This window comes from Enoplosus armatus, chromosome 6, assembly GCF_043641665.1.
Source record: "Enoplosus armatus isolate fEnoArm2 chromosome 6, fEnoArm2.hap1, whole genome shotgun sequence".
Taxonomy (NCBI): domain Eukaryota; kingdom Metazoa; phylum Chordata; class Actinopteri; order Centrarchiformes; family Enoplosidae; genus Enoplosus; species Enoplosus armatus.
Window position 1 is genome coordinate 11,109,817 of NC_092185.1, and position 21,622 is coordinate 11,131,438.

A 21,622-nucleotide genomic window follows, 5' to 3' on the forward strand; every position below is an offset into this window, starting at 1 on the left:
CGCCCAGCTCTACAAAACGTGGCCATACGTCATCCCTTGCTGTCCAGCTCAGAGCGCTGATGTGGTTTAAGAGACTGGATCATACCCAGAAACCCCTGGTTGACACTCAGTGGCAGGAAGAGGGCCAGTGTTGTTATGATCATGGGCGGCGGGCCAAAGGCTTTGGAGATAGGCAGGTGTGTCCTGGATACGACCTCTGGCTGTGTTGTTGATATTACATCTGTGCTGCTGGATATTATGTTGTGACTGTTAGCAAGAGCTGGGAGGAGCACTGGGAGTGGAGTGTGCTATTCACAGTACTATGAACTATCAGCTCTATGAAGCATTACACATCAGTACAAGCAGGCTGAGACTAGTGGCGGGGATTAGAATAAGAGAGAGGGACTATCCAGTAAAGTGTTTTCTCACAGGGGTTCGTGAGTGATGGGTTTTTGAAAGTGTGGCTGAAATGGATTTCCTGTAAAATGGTGTGTTTATTGTTGTTTTTTTTTTTTTTTTTTTTTTTTCCTCCAGATGAGAACGTGAAGGCTGGCGTCCACCAAGGCCACCGCTGCACCTTGGGCAGCGCACACACATGATCACATGACTCTGGACATGGACGCGGTCCTGTCAGACTTTGTTCGGTCCACGGGGGCAGAACCGGGTCTGGCAAGAGACCTGCTGGAAGGTAAGAGACAGACGCTGTCCTGCACCTCCGAGACTGGAGGCTATACTCAATATTTGGGGATTTCTGTTTTGGTCAGCTGCTCCCTGTTGTGCTGCGGTTGCACTGGAGCGAGCAGAGGAGAGGAAAGGACAGAAGAGGAGAGGAAATGAGGGGAAGGGAAAAGAAAGGTGACAAAGGAGAGGAGGAGAGGCTTGCAACTGTGAGCCAGCTTGCTGATTTAGAGGCCAGTGTGACGGTTTTACGAGTGCACTCCCCAGGGAGAGCTTTGTGCCCATTCATTGGAACTCATTGAGGAGCAGAGTGCTCCTGGCACTTGTATAGCTTACACAGTGCCGCTTGGAGAGCAAAAGTGCACACAGCAACAGAAAGCTGGTTGATGGTTAGTTGAATTGGCTCCGATATCTAGAGACAGTAAAAGGGATGTTTGTGTTTTTGTTTCCATTTTTTCTTTTCCAAGTATGTAGCAATTTCAGTCTCAGCCAATTTCACATCGCATTCCAGCATCTGGTCAAGCTGCAGGAAAGAAATGCTGAACTCTGAATGCAGATGCAGTTTTGTCTACTTTACAGGAATAAAAGCATGCTCCACACAAATCAGACTTCCATTAGGGGATGAAATCCTTGTGAAGTGCGTGTGTGTGTGTGTGTGTGCGTGTGCGTGTAGTACGTGTGTGTCCTGGAACACTTTTTTGTCTTTGTGTGTATATTATGCAGCTGGTGTCTAGTCTGATAAAAGAATTAAACTGTTGGGTGTCTGTCTCTCCCTCCGCCTCAGTCATTTTTTTTTCTCATTCTGCTTTGGCACAAAGCCACAGGGGCATACTTGTGACACTAACAGGCACCAAACAAGACAGTGCACTCAGACAAGACAGACGTGGGCCTGGATGTCCCATTTCAGTATTATGCCTGCTGCTTCTATTTGGTGTTAGCTTAGCTTCCCAGACCTGCATCAGTCAGCTGCTCTGTGACCCTCTGGTCTGAGTCAGGAGGGTGTGAGGAGCAAGCAGAGAAAAATATGACAGTGCCGCATGTGGTGCTTCCCTCTAGAGGCTGGTTTATGTAATGTCTTTTGACCTTTGTGGTCAAGTGTATTGAGAACCAGGATTTCTGGGTTTTTAATTTTTACAGGAAAGACAAAAAAAGGTTAATAACCTAATTTTGGCGATTAGATTAGCTTACTTAGTAAAGCTTGCTCATTAAGATCTACTTCTTCTGCCCCTGTATAGAAAATCCTCCAATGCAATTGGTTTAATTCAAATTCATTTAATGAGAAAAAAGGAGTTCAGTGAAGCTGCTGTGTTTCTAATAGATTGGGATAATGCATGTTCATACCGCAGATGAATTTATCAGTGTTCCTTTTGCTGATGACAGCCATTACAAATGAAGGAGCTGAAAAAAAGAATTCCATGCCACAGTAATTGTAGGCTAATGTAGAAGCATTGAAAGACAATGCATTAGGTGCTGAGTGGTGATGTTGTCGGATCTTAAGTTGTGTTCCTGGATTTGTGCAGCTCAAGCTGTCGAGATCCATAAGGTAGAATCAGTTTAGCATTGATTGGCGTGAGAGAGAGGCAGTGATTAGTGGTGCCAGGTTTCATGTTCAGGCTGCCGAGAATCATCATGTCTGGAAGTCGGGAGGAAAGAGGACAACTTCCTGCAGGTCTCTTACACAGGGAGTCCGTTAATGGACCCTGTCTCACGGACATGCTCAGATTACATGCAGGCGCCCTCCAAATGTTTGCATCTGTAGGCATTGATGGGAGGTTTATAATGACTGTTTTGCAGATCAGTTCCTGTGGCATCATGAGAAGGCACGCTGAGTTATAATAAGACAGAGTCTTGACTTGTGTCTCTTAAACCTGGAAGGGATCTCTGTGAGAGAGACAGCACCCAGAGGAGACAACTGTGTCTGTGTGTGTGTTACTAGTATGTGGGTCCCTCCTGCACATCAGGATATTGCTGTCACTCTGTTAAAGGATCTGTCTCCCCTCACTGTCTTCATTGATGTGGCACCACCCAACCTCAACCTCTAGTTACTCTCCTTATGATGCAGCATGTTTTACGCAGTTTTACCCATATTGGCTGTATATACTGTTATAGCTGGTGGTCATTATTTTACAGAGATCTTTTTTTTTGTCGAAATTTAAAAAGGACAGTAATCGTAAAAACCTTGGTGAAAATCAGATTATCAAAATGCGTACATTAGTATAAGTACATTAATTGTTTTATCACTTACTTGGAGGGAATCTGGTTTTTCTGCAGCACACTCAGCAGATCTTTTGTATTTTACCCCAATTTTCCTCTTCACTTTCCGCTACTGGTAGCATATTATGAGTCATTCACCCTGAGATAACCCTGTTTACTGTATACTGCAGGGCGCAGTGTCCTGTTGCACCAGAAAAACAACAGTTTGATGCATGGGAACATAACATTTGGTGGATCACTCTAATAATTCAGAACTTCTGGATAATTTCAAGTGAAAATCAGAAAAAAAAATCAAGGCGATACCCTTTAATTATCATACATTATGAGCAACATTTAGTCTTGATATTCATCAGTAATAATGATGTCCAATCGACCAGATCTTTGTTTGTGTCCCGCAGGTAAAAACTGGGACCTCAGTGCTGCTCTAAATGATTACGAGGAGCTCAGGCAGGTCCACACTGCCAACCTGCCGCAGGTCTTCAACGAGGGCCGCTACTACAAGCAGCCAGAGACACGTGACACCCCCACCCATGTCAGCAAGATCGACAGGCCGTGTGCACAGAAGCAGGAGGACAATGCACAAGGTGCGAGGGCCACATTACCACCACCAGTGACCTCAACAGTTTCCTCTTTCCTCATTTGGCTTCCCACTCATCCATTCAATCCTCTCTTCTCCTTCTCCCCTCTAGAGAAGCGTCTGTCCCGCGGGATTTCCCACGCCAGCTCTGCTATCGTCTCCCTGGCGCGGCTGCAAGTGGCCAATGACTGTACCAGCGAGCAGTTCCCTCTTGAGATGCCCATCTACACATTCCAGCTACCAGACCTCAGCGTTTACAGCGAGGATTTCAGGAGCTTCATAGAGAGAGACCTGATAGAGCAGTCCACCATGATGGCTCTGGAGCAGGCTGGTGAGTACTACATGATATAGTATAATATAATACATCCTATTATAATACTTACCCTACTACTGATATGGGATATGTAACAAAATCATATGCATTTCACTGTATTCTTTATTTAGATTACGCTGAAATGCAGAAGCAATGAGAAATGCCAGTGAGAGTCAGTAATGTAGACAGAGACGTAGACAGTGAGACTGAGAGCAGAGAGACAGAGCAGATCAGAGAGGCAGCATCATCTGGAAGCAAGACGACAACAACTAATTCAAAGCATCCAGGATCCCAAAGGATTCATCTCCCAGCTGAGGCTTTGAACTAACGGAGAGAAACTAGTTAGGGAAGTTTCAAATCTTCCAGCAGATTTTCCCACACAGAGACAGCAGAGAGATCGTAAAGCCTTTCCCACCTAATTCTCTTCAACCAAGAAGAACATCAAGACAATTAAATATATTGACCTTCATATTTCTGTATTTCACAAACACATAAATAAGAGAGAATCTGTCTTGTAGTCTCATAAATACATGTTTTAACAGTGACTTAACCAACCAGAAGATAGTGTCTGATCTCTGTGTCTGTGATAAATGAAGGATTTACAGTCATAAAAAAATCACAGACATAAATTTGATCCATATTATATGCATCGCAGACTGTGTGTAAGCCTGAAACGCTTCTATAAATTATGTATCTCCGTAATTAAGAAAAGGTAAAATAAAGTAACAATCAGTTGTGTATTAGCCTCCCTTTATGGGTGGTGGAGTCTCAACCAGCATATGGATCACTCTTGGATGTAACACCATTCAACCCACCGGGATGTAACAGACTGTCCGTGTTTTACAGAAAATTAACTCAGATATCTACCGTGCGAAAAAATTGAAAATTGCAAAATCATCTGCATTTTGAGCTCCTCTACACTGAGGGGTAAATCATTCAGAGCCTCTTCTGTGTTTACTGTTGTTAAATAAATGATGCAGTCAGATCACCCCAGGCTCAGAGCAGCGAGGCTGCCTGCAGTAAAGCAGTGTGCCGTGCCCAGGGCTGTGAAGCAGTCGTCCCTCCCTCAGGGACACAGGCAGGGCGGTGATGGAGCAGAAACTGGAGATACTGTAAAAGTCAGGCTGAGGAAGAGGAAGAGAGTGTTTTTACAGGAGACTGCTGGGTATTTGAGGAAGCATATGGCCTGTGCTAATCATTGCCTTCAAAGTTCAGCTATTGAGGCTAATTATGCTTGTTGGCTAATTGCTCTCAATGGGCCGTTACTGGTACCAGCTCCGGTACTGTGAGTCTGTGGTCGCGTTTGAATATCAAGGTGACGAGCAGTTTAGACCCACAATTGAAGCCTCCTGTCAATGCTTGTCAGAGTAGTAGTGACATTGCTGACACAGATGTGTGTGTGTGTCTGATGATGTAAGCATATAAACTGAACTCAAAGTGACACTTTGATTTATTAAAAGGAAACATTTCATACTCCACCAAGCTTCCTGCTCTGACCACATCCTCCACACATCACCGTAGCTGCCCGTCCACATACCCGTCCTCCCACCGGCATACCCCTTCAACCCATAACAATGTAATGAATAATTCAAAATAATGTGCTGTAGAACTTTTTCATGGACCTGCATTCTGATTTGGAGTTATTTTACCGGTCTTGTTATATCTCAATTAGACTTGCTTTAAACCTACTGTTGTTGTATTTCCATTAAATAATAAATGAACAGTTTTTTAAATTCATTTTGATTGCCCTTTTCCCCTCTCCTCCTCTCCCGCCAGCTGTCCGTGGAATAAACATCTTTGTTTCAATTGCCGCTCCCAAAGTGTTTTTGTTTCTCTTATACGCTAAGGCTTCTTTTTATGTAGATTATATTCTTCTCTTCTTGGAGATGTTGGGCTGGGTTAGGAATAAAATAGGAAAACTAAATAAATTAAGACTCTGGGACCTGATCACCAATCCTTTTTGTGTGTCTTTCAATTTGAGTAAATTAAGAGAACATTGGATTGAAAATGGATTGGAACTAAATGTGTTAGAGTGTGAGTGATCTCCTCTGTTTCTCAGCCTTATGATGTTGTACGTGTGTGCAGGTCGTCTGAACTGGTGGTCCACCATGTGCATCAGCTGCAAGAAGCTGCTTCCTTTGGCCACCACAGGGGACGGGAACTGCCTTCTGCATGCTGCCTCTTTAGGTGAGCTACTCGTGTACACCACAGTATATTTAACATACAGTCTGACCGTTAACATCCATCACAGCATCTCTTGAGTTCAACTTTTAACATTAAGCCTGGTGTGGAGTAACTGTGCGAGTCAGTGTCACAGCTGTCTAATAACAGCGTCAGTGCTGCGTCACAGCTGCTGAATCCAGTGGAGGGGGTGAGAGAGCGAAGGAGGGAGATAACTGACCTGTACATTGCAGGAAACTTCCTGCTGCAGGGTTCAGGGGTGACAGTGTATTCAGGTCCCTGCTGAAGGAGATTGTTGACACCCCAGTGTGAGGACTGCTGGAGCAGCAGAGGAGCTGTCGGTGGTTAGAGGCACCAGAGCTAATGTAATCTACTCTGACAGTCAGACAACTAAGGCCCTTTGATGAGTGATGAAAGAGACATTAGACATAAAGAGCCGAGGTCATCTCAGAATGATTATATAGTTTAATGCAGTTAAGAAATCCAACCTGTCTGTTTTTAGACATGGAAGTGCAATGGCTGCTCAATCTTAACATGCAGTAACGCTGTTGTGTGTCTCTGTTGATCAGGGATGTGGGGCTTCCATGACAGAGACCTGATGCTGAGGAAATCCCTGTACACCATGATGAAGAGCGGAGCGGAGAGAGACGCTCTGAAGAGGAGGTGGAGGTGGCAGCAAACCCAACAGAACAAGGAGGTTGGGAGAGTTTCCATCTTAGCGCACTGCGCATCCTGAACGCATCCCATCCTCTTTCACTAATGACATGTTAATAAATCCACATGAGCAAGTGGAGGGATGAGCCACTCGCAGCCTCTGTTAACAAGCGCTGATTTTAGCTTCCTTGCTGGGTTGCACATTTGGATTTCTGCTGCGAGGAAAATAGTCTTTCTATGATACCAAGAGTGCATTAGTAGCAGTGCTGCTAATACTGTCAAATCCTCTGCATTTCCTCTCCCTTCTCTTGATGTTCATGGATTAAAGTATTTGCCAATCTATTAGAAAAATTGTGTCACCAAAGATAGCTCAGGCAAAGAAGTAGTCCAGATGCTCATGTTTTAAAAATGCCTGGGGCGTCCTGGTGGCCCAGTGATCTGAGACGCATCTCATGTAAACTCAGCTTCCTGATTTGAGTCTTGCCAGGGACCTTTGTTACATGTCATCCACCTTTCTCTAATTACCCATATTTCCTGTCTGTTTCTTTAATCAAGAAATCCACTAACAGTAGAATCGTGACAAAAAAATACCCACATGTGTAGATGCACAAAGCTTTAGGAGACAACCTTGTAGACGCAGATGAAAATAACAAAAATGAATAATAATAGGGATTGTGTGGGTGAGCATCAGCACGTGCTTATCAGAATTTCCGTTTGTGTGTGTGTTTGTGCAGTCAGGGCTGGTGTACACTGAGGAGGAGTGGGAGAGAGAGTGGAACGAGCTGCTGAAGTTGGCCTCCAGTGAGCCTCGCACTCACCTCAGCAAAAACGGCAACACTAGCGGAGGGTAAGCTGTTCGACTCGCATTTATCCCCCCAAAAAAGCCTGCGAGCGCACACACACCCTGAACTCTCCAGACACATATAGCATTCCTTTAACCAGAATCCAGAAATGTTTGCTAATCATTGTATGCGATGGAGAAGAAGAACAAAACAGAGCAGCAGCAGCAGCAGCAGCAGTGAATTGTGCTGTTCTCATCCCACATCACACATTTACAACTCTCCTGCTGTGTTTTAATGCCTTGTGCGTTGGAACACTGCAGGAGGCCCCACAATTAAGACAAAAGTGACCTTCTCACTAAGATGGATTTGTCAGGGAAACTCATTGTTCCCACTCGGACTGTTGCTCTTTCAAATTGCCTCCATGATTTAATAACACTGTCGAAGCTCTCATGTGAGACTGTGCCATCTACTGGCCGCCGTCAGTATGACTCATCTCTGCTGTAACCTCCTCCCCTGAGCTGTCAGTTACTTTTAGCTGCAGCAGGTGATGCGATTCGCGCTCCCCCTTGTTGCATAAACAAGTGTGAGAGTGGGTTTATCTCAGGCTAGGCAGATTGGAAACTAACTGTAGTTTCCTCCTCCTACGCACAGAAACCTTGTGGTTTGTCTCTTGTTTCCATTTTAACTTTAATAAACATCCCTACTTTCTCATACACACACCAGGTACAGCAGCTAATCTGGTGGAGAAGAAACAGCTATGATGAACAGAAAGTCTTATTAACGTGTCTGCGGTAGATTGAAATGTCATTAAATTACATAAAATGTCAGTAAAGCAGGTTGTGGTTGTCTGCGCTCACAGTTGCCAATTCTCATCAGAGTGCTGGCTTGAAAGTTAAATGTAAAACCACATAATAAACCGCGCAAAGACATGTTTCCGTGTGACAGCAGCATCTGTTTCTGCATGAATTCACTTTGTTTCCCCAGCGTTGACGCATCCAGTACAAAGCCCCCTTATCACTGAAAATATCCCCATTAAAGAGCATAATTTACTCATTTATTCTGGTGGGTTTTAACCTCTCATTGAGTTTGACTGTAATACAGTAATCAGGTTAGGGATGTTTGATGGTCCTAGTGTGAGATGAGCCCCTAAATAGGATGAGTGGGATTCACATATTAAGAGGCTCTTTATTAGAGTGAATTTGGCAGCGTGGCTGTTTATGTGGCTGACAACTTAATTGTTGCACATCCTCTGGTTCCCTGGTGGTTGCATGCCTGAGAGCTCTGCCTCTGCTTTTTCTCTCTGCCTCGCCCCCCCCCCCCCTCTTTCTTTCTCTCTCGCTCTCTTTCATTCAAACACGCGTATGAACAGATGGATCTTTGTGCATCGCTGTCCTGTCCTGCTAAAGGTAGCCAGAGGGCAAAATGGATCCACAGGGATCAGATTAGATTACGCAGGCACATGATAAGCAGGAAGATTTACTATCTTGTCTGCAGATGTTTGAGTATCAGTCAATACCAATTCAGGAAATTGTCATAGTATCCCATGATCCCACTGTCTTACAGGGTGGATAACTCTGAGGATCCGGTCTATGAGAGTCTGGAGGAGTTCCATGTGTTTGTGCTGGCCCACGTGTTACGCAGGCCAATTGTAGTGGTGGCCGACACGATGCTGAGAGACTCAGGTGGAGAAGGTACGCTGACTGCATCCTGCCTTGATCTTCTACAATATAGTAGGATAAGCAATGGACTGACTCCAGATATGGTGTTCTTCAAATTCCAGCATTTGCTCCCATCCCGTTTGGAGGGCTCTATCTGCCTCTGGAGGTGCCTCCTAGCCGCTGTCACTGCTCCCCTCTGGTCCTGGCCTACGATCAGGCTCACTTCTCTGCACTGGTGTCCATGGAGCAGAGAGACCAGCAGCGAGAGCAAGGTAAGCAACTGTCCATCATCACGAAACCACTTACACACTCATAATCTTGACAGAGAAAAAAGCAGGTGGCATCCGCAGGTTGAGACGTGGGATATAAACCTTTTCTTCTCCTCATGTTCTTAAATATCCAACGTTTCACCTGCTATAATGCGCAATAGTTAAGTTAGGTAATAGTTAGGCAGTCTTTGCTTTTAACTTTAAGTGGGTAGATTGCGAGATTGAGGGCGAGTGGTCTGCCTGTCCTGCTAGAGGTGAATAATGTATGAGACAGCAGTCTAATTACCTGTGATCCATTATTAAAACGGGCCAGTTGGCAGCAGGAACCAGGGAGTGGCCAACATGGAGGGAAAGTGGACAGCAGGCTCTTTCCTCTTGACTTATTGAGCAATGACCAAATCATTCAAGCCTGCATGTTATTTTATGTCTTCACATTTGTCTGTCGGTTGGATTTAGTTTGTTTACAGTAGGTGTGTCTGTTTATGCATTTGACTCTTTCACAAGAATCTGTGAAATAGTTCTGTGCGGAGCATATTGATTGTGTTATGTTTGTGGCGAGGGAGTGTTGATTTTTTTCCGTTTGGTCGAGCGACTCTTGTTTTTGTCTTGTTGTGCCCATTCAGATGCCAGCGTTCCCACTCCGGATGCGTTGCTTATTCTCGAGGTCAGAGTAATCCTCGCATGGAGTTCCTTTAATTGACAAATAGAGTGGATCTCCTTGACAACCAGTCTTAGTAGTCACAGCACTCCTCTGTATCTGACTCAGTGGGTGGAACTCACTTGTCATTTGCGTTGGCAGCCGGCCAACTCTGTCTTTAATTTTTTTCCCACTCTCAAATACAGACACACTTACGCAAACTGTTTCTTTCTTCCTGTCTCGGCCTCTCTCCTTCTCTTGTGCTTTTCAGAATATGTAAGGTCCTATTCTCGGCCTGTAAACACCAACCTAGTTATTAAGTCTGGGTACGACCACTGCAGACTAGCAGACAGACATGATTACTAACCTGCCGTCCCTGCCCTGAAGTCATTCTCTTTAATGCCAGCAGCACATCAAAGCCAGCCCAACTATTCAGCACTCCCACTTTTATTCAGCTGTTTTAGTGTGGCAGAATGGGGTTCTCCTTTTGTCCACCAGATGGTGCATATGTCCAAAGAACCCGCTGTAGCTCGATCACAACACCACTGCATGACTGTACTTTTTCATTTTGGTACACTGTGTCCTGTAGTAGGATCAGAGTGCGTTTTGTCTGCAGTCTCTCTCCAGGATGTTATGAAAACACTTGTATGCTTAACTCGGTGCCTTTGTGTGTCATGTGATGACTCATATTACACAGCAAGGATACAAAGCTGTGCTGCTCCGGATATGTTTTTCTGCATTTTTACATATCTAAAAGGTGTAGTTTTGTGTTTTTGCATGATATTATTAGACATGGGTGTTGTCTTTCTTATCATCTCTGAATTTCAAGAAACTGTACAATGTTGCCATGCTGGCTTATATCTCTGAACAGATGCCAGACAGATAGGCAGAGGGTCAGACAGACAGACAGACAGGCCGACCTAATCTTCCACTGCCAATTAGGGCAGAGTAGCCCCCAGCCAGCCCCCAGCCGGCCCCTAAGCCCTCACCACATCGCCACATATGGGCAGGGTCCCGGGCTGCTGGGGCCCCAACAAACCCACCCTCTCTCCTGACAGTCAGGCCAATGTGTGGGCGTCTCAGGTGGAGCGTTTGCTCTCAGTTTCCCCCAGCACAGCAAAGAGCATCCGAGAGGCCGCTGGCCCCGTGTGTGTTCAGGTGCCAGAGGCTGGGTTAGAATACTGCCTCTTTCTTCAGCCCTCTGTATGGAAGATTATAGCAGAGTCCCCTCCAGTAACCTGATTCTAAATCACACTGACACATCACACTACTGCCCCTTTTATGGCCTGCTTGCGTGGCTGCTGGGGCTGTGTTGATGGTGGATAGTGAAAAAAAACAACAAGGGGGAGGGGTGACGGAAGGTTACTGCTAAGGATTAAAACTTTCTTTTATTTCTGTTTTTTTTTCCTGAGCACATCCCAAAAGAGCAGTCAAGTGGTTTTTCTGAGTAAGGTAGTCAGGTGAACCCAGAGTCCTGTGCACACGGGTATGTTTTCTATCAGCCCACTGCTGTTCACCTGCTGTGTAATAATGACAGGCTCCTCAGTAGACGCCGCTGGCCTTGTCTTTTATCAGCTTGTTTGTACTCCTGTGGTTAAATGCCGTATGAGTGGAACTGGCCCTCTAGAAAACTCCGGAGCTATTTCAAGCCCTGGTTCCAATACCAAAACACTTCCAGGTTTTCTTTGGCATCCCATCATCAATCCTCTAACACCCATCTGAATGAAGTAAATGGCCGTCTTTTACACAAAGACCACCTACATAACAGTGCGGTGTAACCATCCAGCTCCGGCCAGGTTTCACATCTCTATCTATTAAAGACACCCAGTGTATTACTCCACATGCAGTCTGTGTAATTAAATCAATATGGCAATTAGAATTAAAACGCTATTTGTTGTGGTTTTGTGTGTTTCTTCAAATGTGATGCTCTTGTAATCCCCACCGTGGTTCCGCTGTTAAAATCTGTGGCAAAAAAAAGCACAGGCTTGTTTATATGCGTGACTGCTGTTTACTCTTGTGAATTGGGCCCTTTAAATCTGCAGCTGTGCAGAGTGACCAAAGTCAGGAATTCAAATTTGTGCATTTTCCAGACAGTACAAATTGTTCTTGAATCGCAAAACAGAGGAAACATTGGCTCACTGTTCCGGCTGTGAAACAAAGCTTGTAATGGGTGACTTTGTTCTCTGAAGGGAGCAAAAGAGGAGAGAGGATCCTCTTTTTCTGCTCTCATGACAAAAGGCATCATAGACTTGACATGTTGATATTTATATTCAATCAAACCGTGTGAATAAGTGCTTAGAAAGGTTATCTACCTCAGTTCCAACAGCTGTTTCCTCACAGGTTACACCCGAGTTTCCTCCCCCCTTCTCCCTGTCTGTAACACTCCAACCCCCCCGAATCAAAGATGCAAACTGAACAAGGCAAGGCAAGCTAGCAGCTATGTTGCTGAGTACACAGCTTGCATACCACAGAGGGCTATGATGTCACCCATGCATAAGCTATGAGAATCGGTCATTCAAGGACAGCAAAACAAGGCTGCCAACAGGGATAGTAAATACATTACAGCACACTTTAGTCCCCCAGAGCTCAATTGGCAGTGTTGAATCTTTGAATCTGGACCGGGCCCAAGCGGGAACAACAGCACACACAGCACTTTGGAATGGCGAGAAAGGAGGACAGCTGCATCGTGGGAGCCTGGGCGCCACCTCACACACCTCCGCTGCCTGCTGCATGACCCGAGTGGGAACTGAGTGGGAGCCGGTTCACTGTCTTCTGTCTGTCTATGTGTGTTTGTGATTATGACTGAACTTTTCTGGGCAAGAGTGTTCTAGGAAAGACCCGTCTTTAAGAAAACCTCTCTTTCTTTCCTCCCAGTTTTCAGTGCTGCCATGCCACTGCTCTCATTACTGCCTGTCTCTGTGGCTACAGGCATTAGTCATGCCTTTTCTTTTTCTTTTAGGTAGATGGTGTAAAATGCATTGTAATTTCCAGGTATGACGCAAAGGCAACCATGACATTTTAGGACAGATTTCTGGACTAGCCCAGTTTGTCAGCAGTGCTGTTAGTGATGTATTTACTCAGCTGATGAATGTGTTTGCTTAGCGACTAATGGTGTCAGATACAAATAAGTGATCATGTTAGAAGTGTTGAATGTGCTTGCGTGGGAGTGGCTGCACTAAATCTGTTTCAAGAACTTACGGCATCATCACAATGCATGTACCGCCAGTATTTTGACACTCTGCATGCTTAATCCTGCACTTCGCACCTACGCAGAGGCACTCAGAAAGAGGCACAAGGGAAAGAGTGAGTGTTTGACCTGCAGTTTCATCAGGGACACAGGAGGGGCCGTTGCTGCTGGTGTCTGTGTCTCTATGGAGCCTGCAGAGCAGAGCAGCCTATTGGCAGTGGAAGAATTGATGAGGCAGGGAGGAGACTGTATCTTCCATCTGGGGCTGACAGTGAAGGCTGGAATGTCCTCGGCCTGAACAGCCTGCCTCGCTCTGCTGTCATGTGGACAACAACCCCCACACTAGGTAGCCCGAGGAGAGCTGTCATGTGGGCCAGTTGGGTCTAGCTAGTCCGCCTCACACTCTTGTTTTGAAAGGCAGCCATGCACTCGCACTCACAAACACGTACACGCCCGCACTGAGCACATACTGTGAGCACGCCTCCCACAAGAGGAAGCCCGGGTGGGTGTCTGTTTTATGTTCTGTGTCCAGTGATTAGTGTTGAAAACCTTTTCCTGCTTGTAAGTAGCTGATCGTATCAGCCTGCTATGAATGAAATTATTTCAGCACTCCTGTTCTTATTCTGTACTGCCGTGTCTGATTGCACTCTATTACTAAACCAGATCATCACGTATAGCCCTGATCAACTGTAGCGCCATTCGGTTCGATGTAAATCACACCAAGTTCAGACCACCATTTCCTCTAGCATTAGTTTATCACAAACTGGGTCGTATATTTGTGGTTTTGGCCAGTATTCCTGTTGGTAATGATAACACTGTCCTCACCAAAGTCAGTGCAGAGGTCTGGGACATCGCAAATAAGAGACAGGTCAAGAAACACAAGCAGTCAGACAATCAGACAGCCAGGTTAGCCAAATGACCCAAGCTGTCAGTTGTAAACAGTCATCACTGTTTACAGACTGACTTCCTTGTTCCACTTTGACCTAACACACTTTCCATGCACAGTTTTCCAGTACATCAAGGGAGTGTTTCATTTAAACGTGTGCTCACACTTTACAACCTGTCGTATCGTCTATTTGCTTGTTTTTCTTGCCCAGGTGGACTTTGCTGTAGCAATGTCACCATGCTCCCAGATCTTAGTGATATCTCTGGTGTGTGCAGTGTTATCATTGCTGATAGAAAAGATGGCCATGAAAATAAGAACAATAACAATTTGAGAATTAAAAATTAATTCTTGACCTTGGAAACAGTACTTGTCAAAACAGTCTCACCACAAGCTCCATTTAGTAGCTGGTTTGGGGTTTTGGATTGTTTCAATCCAATAAACTGGATTTTTCTTTTCATTTTCAACCTCATGGGAAAAGGTAGATAGACTGGTTACACTAGACTAGACAGACCAGTACTGTAGCTCAGAGAACCAGGATAAGGACCAGTCTGTTTTATAAGAGGAGCAACCAACAGCTTTTAAGAGCCACAACCAACTGTAGCCCTTCTCTGTCTGGATGAGTCAGCATGAGTGACACTCGCTGGTCACAGTCGCTTCTCTGCCTAAAAAATGGATGGCAGATAGAATACACCCACAGTATACTTTACCCCACGCTGACAGGCATCTGGGATAATTAAAGTGGCATTATTCTAGTGTGTCATTATGGTGTCACTTAAGCTCTGACACCACGGTGCCCTTGTGAGAGAATGGTTGGCGTGCAATGCAGTGTCCGGTGGTAAAGCTAGCCCAAACTAACCTTCTGATAATCTCATCTCTTCTAGCTGTTATCCCTCTGACCGACTCGGAGCACAAGCTGCTGGCACTCCATTTTGCCGTGGACCCTGGCAGGGACTGGGAGTGGGGGAGGGACGACAATGATAATACCAAGCTAGCCAAGTAAGTCCTGTATAGTATATCACAGTTATTGTTGATGCTTATCAACAAAACACACACTGACTACGAAAGCAGCCCCAGGAAGGGTGAGAGAGCAAAAACTGCAGGCCAAGGCAGTTCTGTTAGTCTACCCACAAGGCTGTATGTGGGGGGATTTAACTCTGATTATGAGCTCCGGGCTCAGGTCACTTCAAAGAGTGAGCAGAGAGAGAACAAATTGTGAGTCACGTCAGTCATCCATAGGGTTTCCCAGGAATGGCCTCGCTAAAGCAGCAACACCCTCTCTGAGTTTAGCAAAGAGTTTATGTAAGGGTTTCTGTTTCACATTCCTGCCAGTCAGGGGGTTAGCTTATCCTTGAACAAGCTGCAGTATGAACAATGCAGATATACAGAGAAAAGATTCTCAAACCACTTCCTAATACCACCTCTTCCTATATTACCCTTTATGCATTGCAGGCATCGTTTATGTAAGGGTTCTACTTTATACAACTGGTGAAGTGCAGCAGGTTTCATGCTTTTTAATCTGTGTTTAAATTCAATAAGTTCTGTATACGCCGTTAGGTTTTAGTACACATGTTTGTCAAATGTCAACCGTGTTATACCACTGCTTGTTGTTAATAGTGGATACGTGTTCTCCCGCAGTCTCATCTTGTCTCTGGAGGCCAAACTCAACCTGCTGCACAACTACATGAATGTAACATGGATCCGAATTCCATCTGAAACAAGGGTAATTTTTTCTCACACGTGTGTCTTGTTCGTCATGGTTAATGTAGCTCTGGAGAGACTCCTCCATTCCAGATGTTAAAACCACAGAGCTCAATCAATCAGTTTTATTTACTGTCAGGGTGCAATGATCTCTCTCTGTTTGTTCTCGTTATGAATCATCCAAAATCAGGCCACCAAGTTCTTTTTAAATGTTTTTTGGTGAATTTGTCCGGAATACACTGGGGATCTTTTAAAGCTCTCCACTTATAAAGTAGACATAAATTTTGAATTATCCCTTCAACTTAAGTGTCTGAGACGTCATTGCTTGTGCTGTGTTCTGTGTCTTCTTCATTGCTGTATGTGTTCGTGTCTCCGTGCAGGCTCCCCTGGCTCAGCCAGAGTCTCCAACAGCCTCTGCAGGTGAGGATGTCCAGTCTCTAGCTGAGTCCATGGACTCTGACCGCGAGTCTGTCGGCAGCAACTCTAACGTCAACAATGGCAAGCCCAGCAAGGAGAAGGACAAAGACAAGCAGCGCAAGGACAAAGACAAGAGCCGGGCTGATTCTGTAGCCAACAAACTCGGTAGCTTCAGCAAAACCCTGGGAATCAAGCTGAAGAAGAACATGGGAGGTCTGGGTGGCCTCGTGCACGGCAAAATGAACAAATCTAACTCTGGCTCAGGTCGAAGTGGGGAGAATGGAGGGGAAAAGACAAAGAAGAAGGAGTCTAAGACATCTAAGGGAAGCAAGGAGGAGTCGGGTCAGTCAGCCAGCTCCACCTCCTCTGAGAAGGCCACTAGTCCCTCCCCTACAGACAGAGACAGACCCTCCAGCTCCTCCCCCACAGAGAGACAGGACAGTACAGGGAGAGTCTCAGGGGACAAGACTCTGGAAAACTGGAAATACAGCACCGATGTCAAGCTCAGCCTCAACATCCTGCGGGCTGCCATGCAGGGGGAGCGCAAGTTCATCTTTGCAGGCCTCCTGCTCACCAGCCATCGACACCAGTTCCACGAGGAGATGATCAGCTACTACCTGACCAACGCCCAGGAGCGCTTCAGCCAGGAGCAGGAGCAGAAGAGGAAGGAGGCCGAGAAGAAGCCCCCCACCGCTAATGAGGTGGCCGTGAAGAAACCTGAGCATGAGAGTGTCTTCCAGAGGGAGAGATCGGACAGCTCGCCTCCGGAGAGCTGCTCTCCCGTCCTGCCCCACCACGCCCACACCTACAACCACAACTCACAGCCCCCACTGGGTCTCAAGATGCAGGGCAGGAACAGTCCCACTCCTGCTGCCCCTCTTGTCCCAGTCCCAGTCCCTCCTCTCACCCCACCAATAGCCTCCCACCATGTCTCCCACCCAGCCCCAGCCCCAGCCCCTGCGCCTTACTCCTCCCCCAGTATTGGTGCTAAGAGACCTGGGCCCGTTCCTGTGTCTGCCCACTACAGCCATACACCGCCCATCCAGAGGCACAGCGTAATTCACTTACAAGATGTCAACATGCAATCCTCCATCTTCCAAGATGACCCCTATAAGCCTGTGGTGGGCTCCCTAAAGACATGCGCCACCTACCCCCAGCAGAACCGCACACTCTCATCCCAGAGTTACAGCCCTGCTCGCCTGTCAGGGGTCCGCACTGTTAACACCATAGAGACCCTGTCCTACAACATGCCTGGCGAACACAAGTCCCACACTTACACCAATGGATTCGATGCGGGAGATATTCAGGACTGCCTGGAGTTTGCTGATGAGGACAACTCGTCTCACACCTGGCTCAACCAAGACAAAACCAAAGGGCGGAGCTCTGGAAGCCCTTTGTACTGCTTTCAGCAGCGCCGCTGCAAGAGGGAGAACTGCTCCTTCTACGGCAGGCCAGAGACAGACAACTACTGCTCCTACTGCTACAGAGAGGAGCTGAAACGCAGGGAGAGGGAGAGCAAAGTGCAGAGGCCTGCATAGCCATCACAGCCACTTCAGCCACTTGTCAGCAAGGCCGCAGGAGACTTGAGGGAACTACACCATCTGCACTCTGCATTTAGAATAACATGATGGCAAACATTTTCCTATTTTGTTGAAGAATGCTCTTGTATTCCTGTCACCCTTCCCTTGTTAGTAAAGATTATTACTTTATGATGGGGGAAGCAGAACTTGAAACAGTGAGCAGCTTTGGCCAGAAATTGTGCTATTTGGTTTTGGGTTTGTTTTCTGTCTCATTGAATTTAGTCTTTTACTTGTTTTAGAGTAAAAGTCATTTCTCTGTGATGTAACTTTCTTTATGTGAGGGGGAAATTCTTTATTTTTCAAAGTACAAAAGATTTGCATCTCACCAGGAGGGAACATTTTAGCTCTTTTAGTCAGTTTGAATGCAATACCTCTTGCTTGGTTCTTCAAAATCTCTGTGGAAAATTTGTAGTTGTTTTGCAATCAAAAGAAATTTAATGGGAGATTAATATTAGACTTTAAAGCAATAAATTGGTGATTTTTGCTACACCCTCTCCCAATTTTGTCTATGCACCAATAATATAGTTACTGTAGGTTAACTGTGTCTTGTAAATTGTAAAGGATTGTCACAGTGTGCTTTTGTAAACAGATTTGAACTACAGGAATTAAAATGTGTAAGCATTATAGATTGTAATGTTGAATTAGGATGAAATGTAAAACTATCTCATTTGTTAAGTGTACTTTTGTTCTTACCACGGTGCAAGGGTTTCCTGTGTCTGAATTGGACTCAAAATATTGTGTAAGATATCATTTCACAATTTTTGCCCGTTGTTGACCTCCTAAAAAAAACACAAGCACTGCCAAACTGGCTTCTTAAAAGAAAAATTATGATTCAAATTTTCAAAATGTTTTTTTTTTTGTGGCAAACACCAAACAATGTGCATAGGATGAATTGCTTCTCAAATATGCAGTGTTTATGGTGTGTTTCTCTGAGTCGCCTGTTAACTACTCTATTCGGTCAATGTGTGTTAGATGAGAAGAATTGTGGGTAGTGAGAGCAGGCCGATGCGTATTTGTCTGAAGTGTGATTTACGTGTCTCTTCCCCCCTACACACACACACACAACACGATGTGCAATCATGCTATTAGCACTATGTGGTGACCTGCAGTATAGATGTGTCACCGGTCCAGTGTGAGATTGTCTGTTCTTCTTCCATATCTAGAGGCCGTTAAAAGAAGCACCTGCTGCTAAGAGCACCTCAAGCCTTTGTGATCATCAGTGCTTTAACCAATCAGTGGGTTTGTAAAACCCCGGGCCTCCAAGTGCTTTCTGCTCATTCGACATGACTACTGTAAAGACGCAGTGTTTGTGTTGCTGTTTGTTCTGGTGATGCTTGGATAATGTACCATGCTGTCCTTAACTAAGTGTGTCCTGGCCAAGGATGTCCACTGCTCCCTCAGTTCGCTTCTGTCTCTCTCCTGTACACACTGCAGTGTTGCTCCTCTTTGTTTCTATGTGACCAGTTCATGGACTCTCACCATGTTAGGACTGTAAGATATGATTTTGTATTCCTTTAAGAGTTTTACACTACTTTAAATTATTGATTTGCACATTAGGTACAGATGTAAATATGAAAAAAAATAGTTTATTGTTACAAACATGGTGTGTCTGCGTCATTTTTGTTTGTCTTCAAACAGGTAATCGTGAGAAATCTAGAGATTATAGATTACCAGGGGGAGATCACGTGGTTTAGGTTTCTCTTGAGCAGCATACACTACAATACACTTTTTCTGTCTATTTGCTTTCATCTTCTCTTCTGAGGCCTAAAAGCAGACGATAACAGGTTGAAATGACTAGAGTACCCAAACTAATCCAGACTGAATATGGTTATGGGGTTTTACACAACAAACACTGAAGACGAGTGAACTGTCCCACTTTTTCCTGCAAAATGTATTCGGTGCTCGGCAGCGTCCTTAAAGGGGTACTCCAGCATTTTAACATCCCACTTCCGTAATGTTGGGGGACTTGTGAGAGACTAGGCAGAAGGGTTTTGTAACAGAAACTATAGTGTTGCATTGTGGGACTCGTAGGATCCACCCTTTTGGGAGCTTGACCCACATTTGCAACAAACAATATTGGGATATTTCGGTCTCTTCTGCATCAAGTTGATTTGTTTACTTTGAATGAAAGAAATAAACAAAATACTTGTAAGATAACAGATTTAAAAAACAAAAAAGGAATGTCAAAATGTATATATGTATGCAGAAGAGACTGAAATATCCAGATTTGTTTGTTTCAAATGTGGGTCAAGCTCTAAAAAGACTGGATCCTACAATTCCCATAATGCAGCTGGATAGTTTCTATTATAAAACCCTTCAGTTTGGTCTGTTGAACTCCATGCCCCAAGTTTGTAATGCAGACTTTCTTTAAAACAATTGGTGTCTCTAAGCTGAAGCTGGGATAACCCTGATGACATCACAATGACATCACCAGGGTTAATTTCTCAGACTTGACAAAGTTTCTCCAGAGCCTCAAAAGACATCATACAGCTGTATAGTACCCCCCTGTGATGACTAAACTGATCTTCATGTGTAAAATCAGTGCAGTGCCCCTTTAAGAGGCTGAATTTTTAGACACTTTCGATGGTTATTTATAAGACTCCGTGTTAATGGAAAAAGGTAATTCATCTTGTGTTGGCTTTTTGAATGAGTCAAACAAAACAGAATGAGGGGAAATTTCCAACCAAAATCGTTCTGAGGTTACAGAGTTGAGATTCTTAGGAGTGAACTGCCAAGTAGGGCAGCATTCCAGACTGAGGGCTGTAACTCGGCCTTGTTCCTCCAGAGAGGCTCCTATGTTGGCAGGAGGATTGACGCCACGCAGCGAAACAGGCCTTCGAAAATCTGCAAGTGCATTCATGTGAAGTGTCCCCCGTTCCTGTGATGGTTAAATCTGGTGAGGGCTTGCTGCATGTGAGCACAAGTTGCATATCAAGACAAATGGGATCAAACACTACATAAAAAGGGACTCAGAGGGTATTCAAAGAGAGGTTTAATCATGTATATGTCATCGCAGATATGGATGAATTTAATTACAGTTTCATTTAATCTCCAAATGCAGAGAAAAGCAGCTTGTGACGATAAAAGAGTAATAAGGCTTTCATTCTGGCACTTTAAAAGATGTCATCATTGATTTTACACAAGCAGTCACTTATAAAATATAGAATATCTTTAGGGTTTTTTGCTAGCAGCATGGTTCTAAGGACGTCAATGTCAGTCGATTGGTCGGTCCACCACATACTTAAACTATTGGATGTATTGGCGTACAGACATTCATGGTCCCTAGAGGATGAATCCCAATGACTTCGGCGATTCTTTGACTTTTCGTCTAGGGCTACCAGCTGGTCAAAGATTTCACTTACTTAGGGAAATATCTCAACATCTACCTTATGGAGTGGCACAATTTGTACATTCATGGTTCCCAAAGGATGTATCCTATATACTTTGGTGATCCCTGACTTTTCCTCTAGTTATGAAGTTCACATCTAGACATTCATGTGCCCCTCAGGGTGAATTGTAATACCTTCGATGTTCCCTTAACTTTTCTTCAGGCCTCAGTCTTTTCATCAGGTCGAAATATTAATTTGTCCAATACTTTGATGACCAAGTAACTGCAAAACTAACAACATTCCCATCAGCCTCACCTGTACTTTGTGATTTAGTGGTAATTGGCAAATGTTAGCTTGCTGATGTTAGCATTGAGCTTAAAGCACCACCGTGCCAAAGTACAGCCTCACGGATCTGTAGACTCTAAGGTCTTGTGAAACTATAACGCACCCACAGATTTAAAAAATGAGGAGAGAAACAATGGCCTGACTCATTAAACAGGGTAACAAATCAAATTCTGACTGTCAGAACTCTCAAATACACTCGGACTCATGAGCTCCAAAAAGACTGTAACAATCTATGAGT

General features: G+C 44.9%; 1 protein-coding gene across 1 annotated transcript; it reads left to right on the forward strand.

Moving 5' to 3' along the window:
* Nucleotides 1–579: 579 nt before the first annotated feature.
* otud7a (OTU deubiquitinase 7A) lies at nt 580–17,900 on the forward strand. Its single transcript, XM_070907555.1, has 11 exons — nt 580–667; nt 3,270–3,455; nt 3,561–3,779; nt 5,847–5,948; nt 6,512–6,639; nt 7,331–7,443; nt 8,942–9,069; nt 9,159–9,308; nt 14,897–15,011; nt 15,651–15,735; nt 16,094–17,900. Exons 1-11 carry the CDS (start codon nt 583–585, stop codon nt 17,666–17,668), a joined length of 2,886 nt encoding a protein of 961 aa, XP_070763656.1. The 5' UTR covers nt 580–582; the 3' UTR covers nt 17,669–17,900.
* Nucleotides 17,901–21,622: the final 3,722 nt, after the last annotated feature.

Coding starts and splice junctions, on each gene's coding strand:
- otud7a (XM_070907555.1), top strand. CDS start 583: ATGACTCTGGACATGGACGCGGTCCTGTCAGACTTTGTTCGGTCCACG. Junction 3,456..3,560: donor GCAGGAGGACAATGCACAAG/GTGCGAGGGCCA, acceptor TCTCCCCTCTAG/AGAAGCGTCTGTCCCGCGGG. Junction 3,780..5,846: donor GATGGCTCTGGAGCAGGCTG/GTGAGTACTACA, acceptor ACGTGTGTGCAG/GTCGTCTGAACTGGTGGTCC.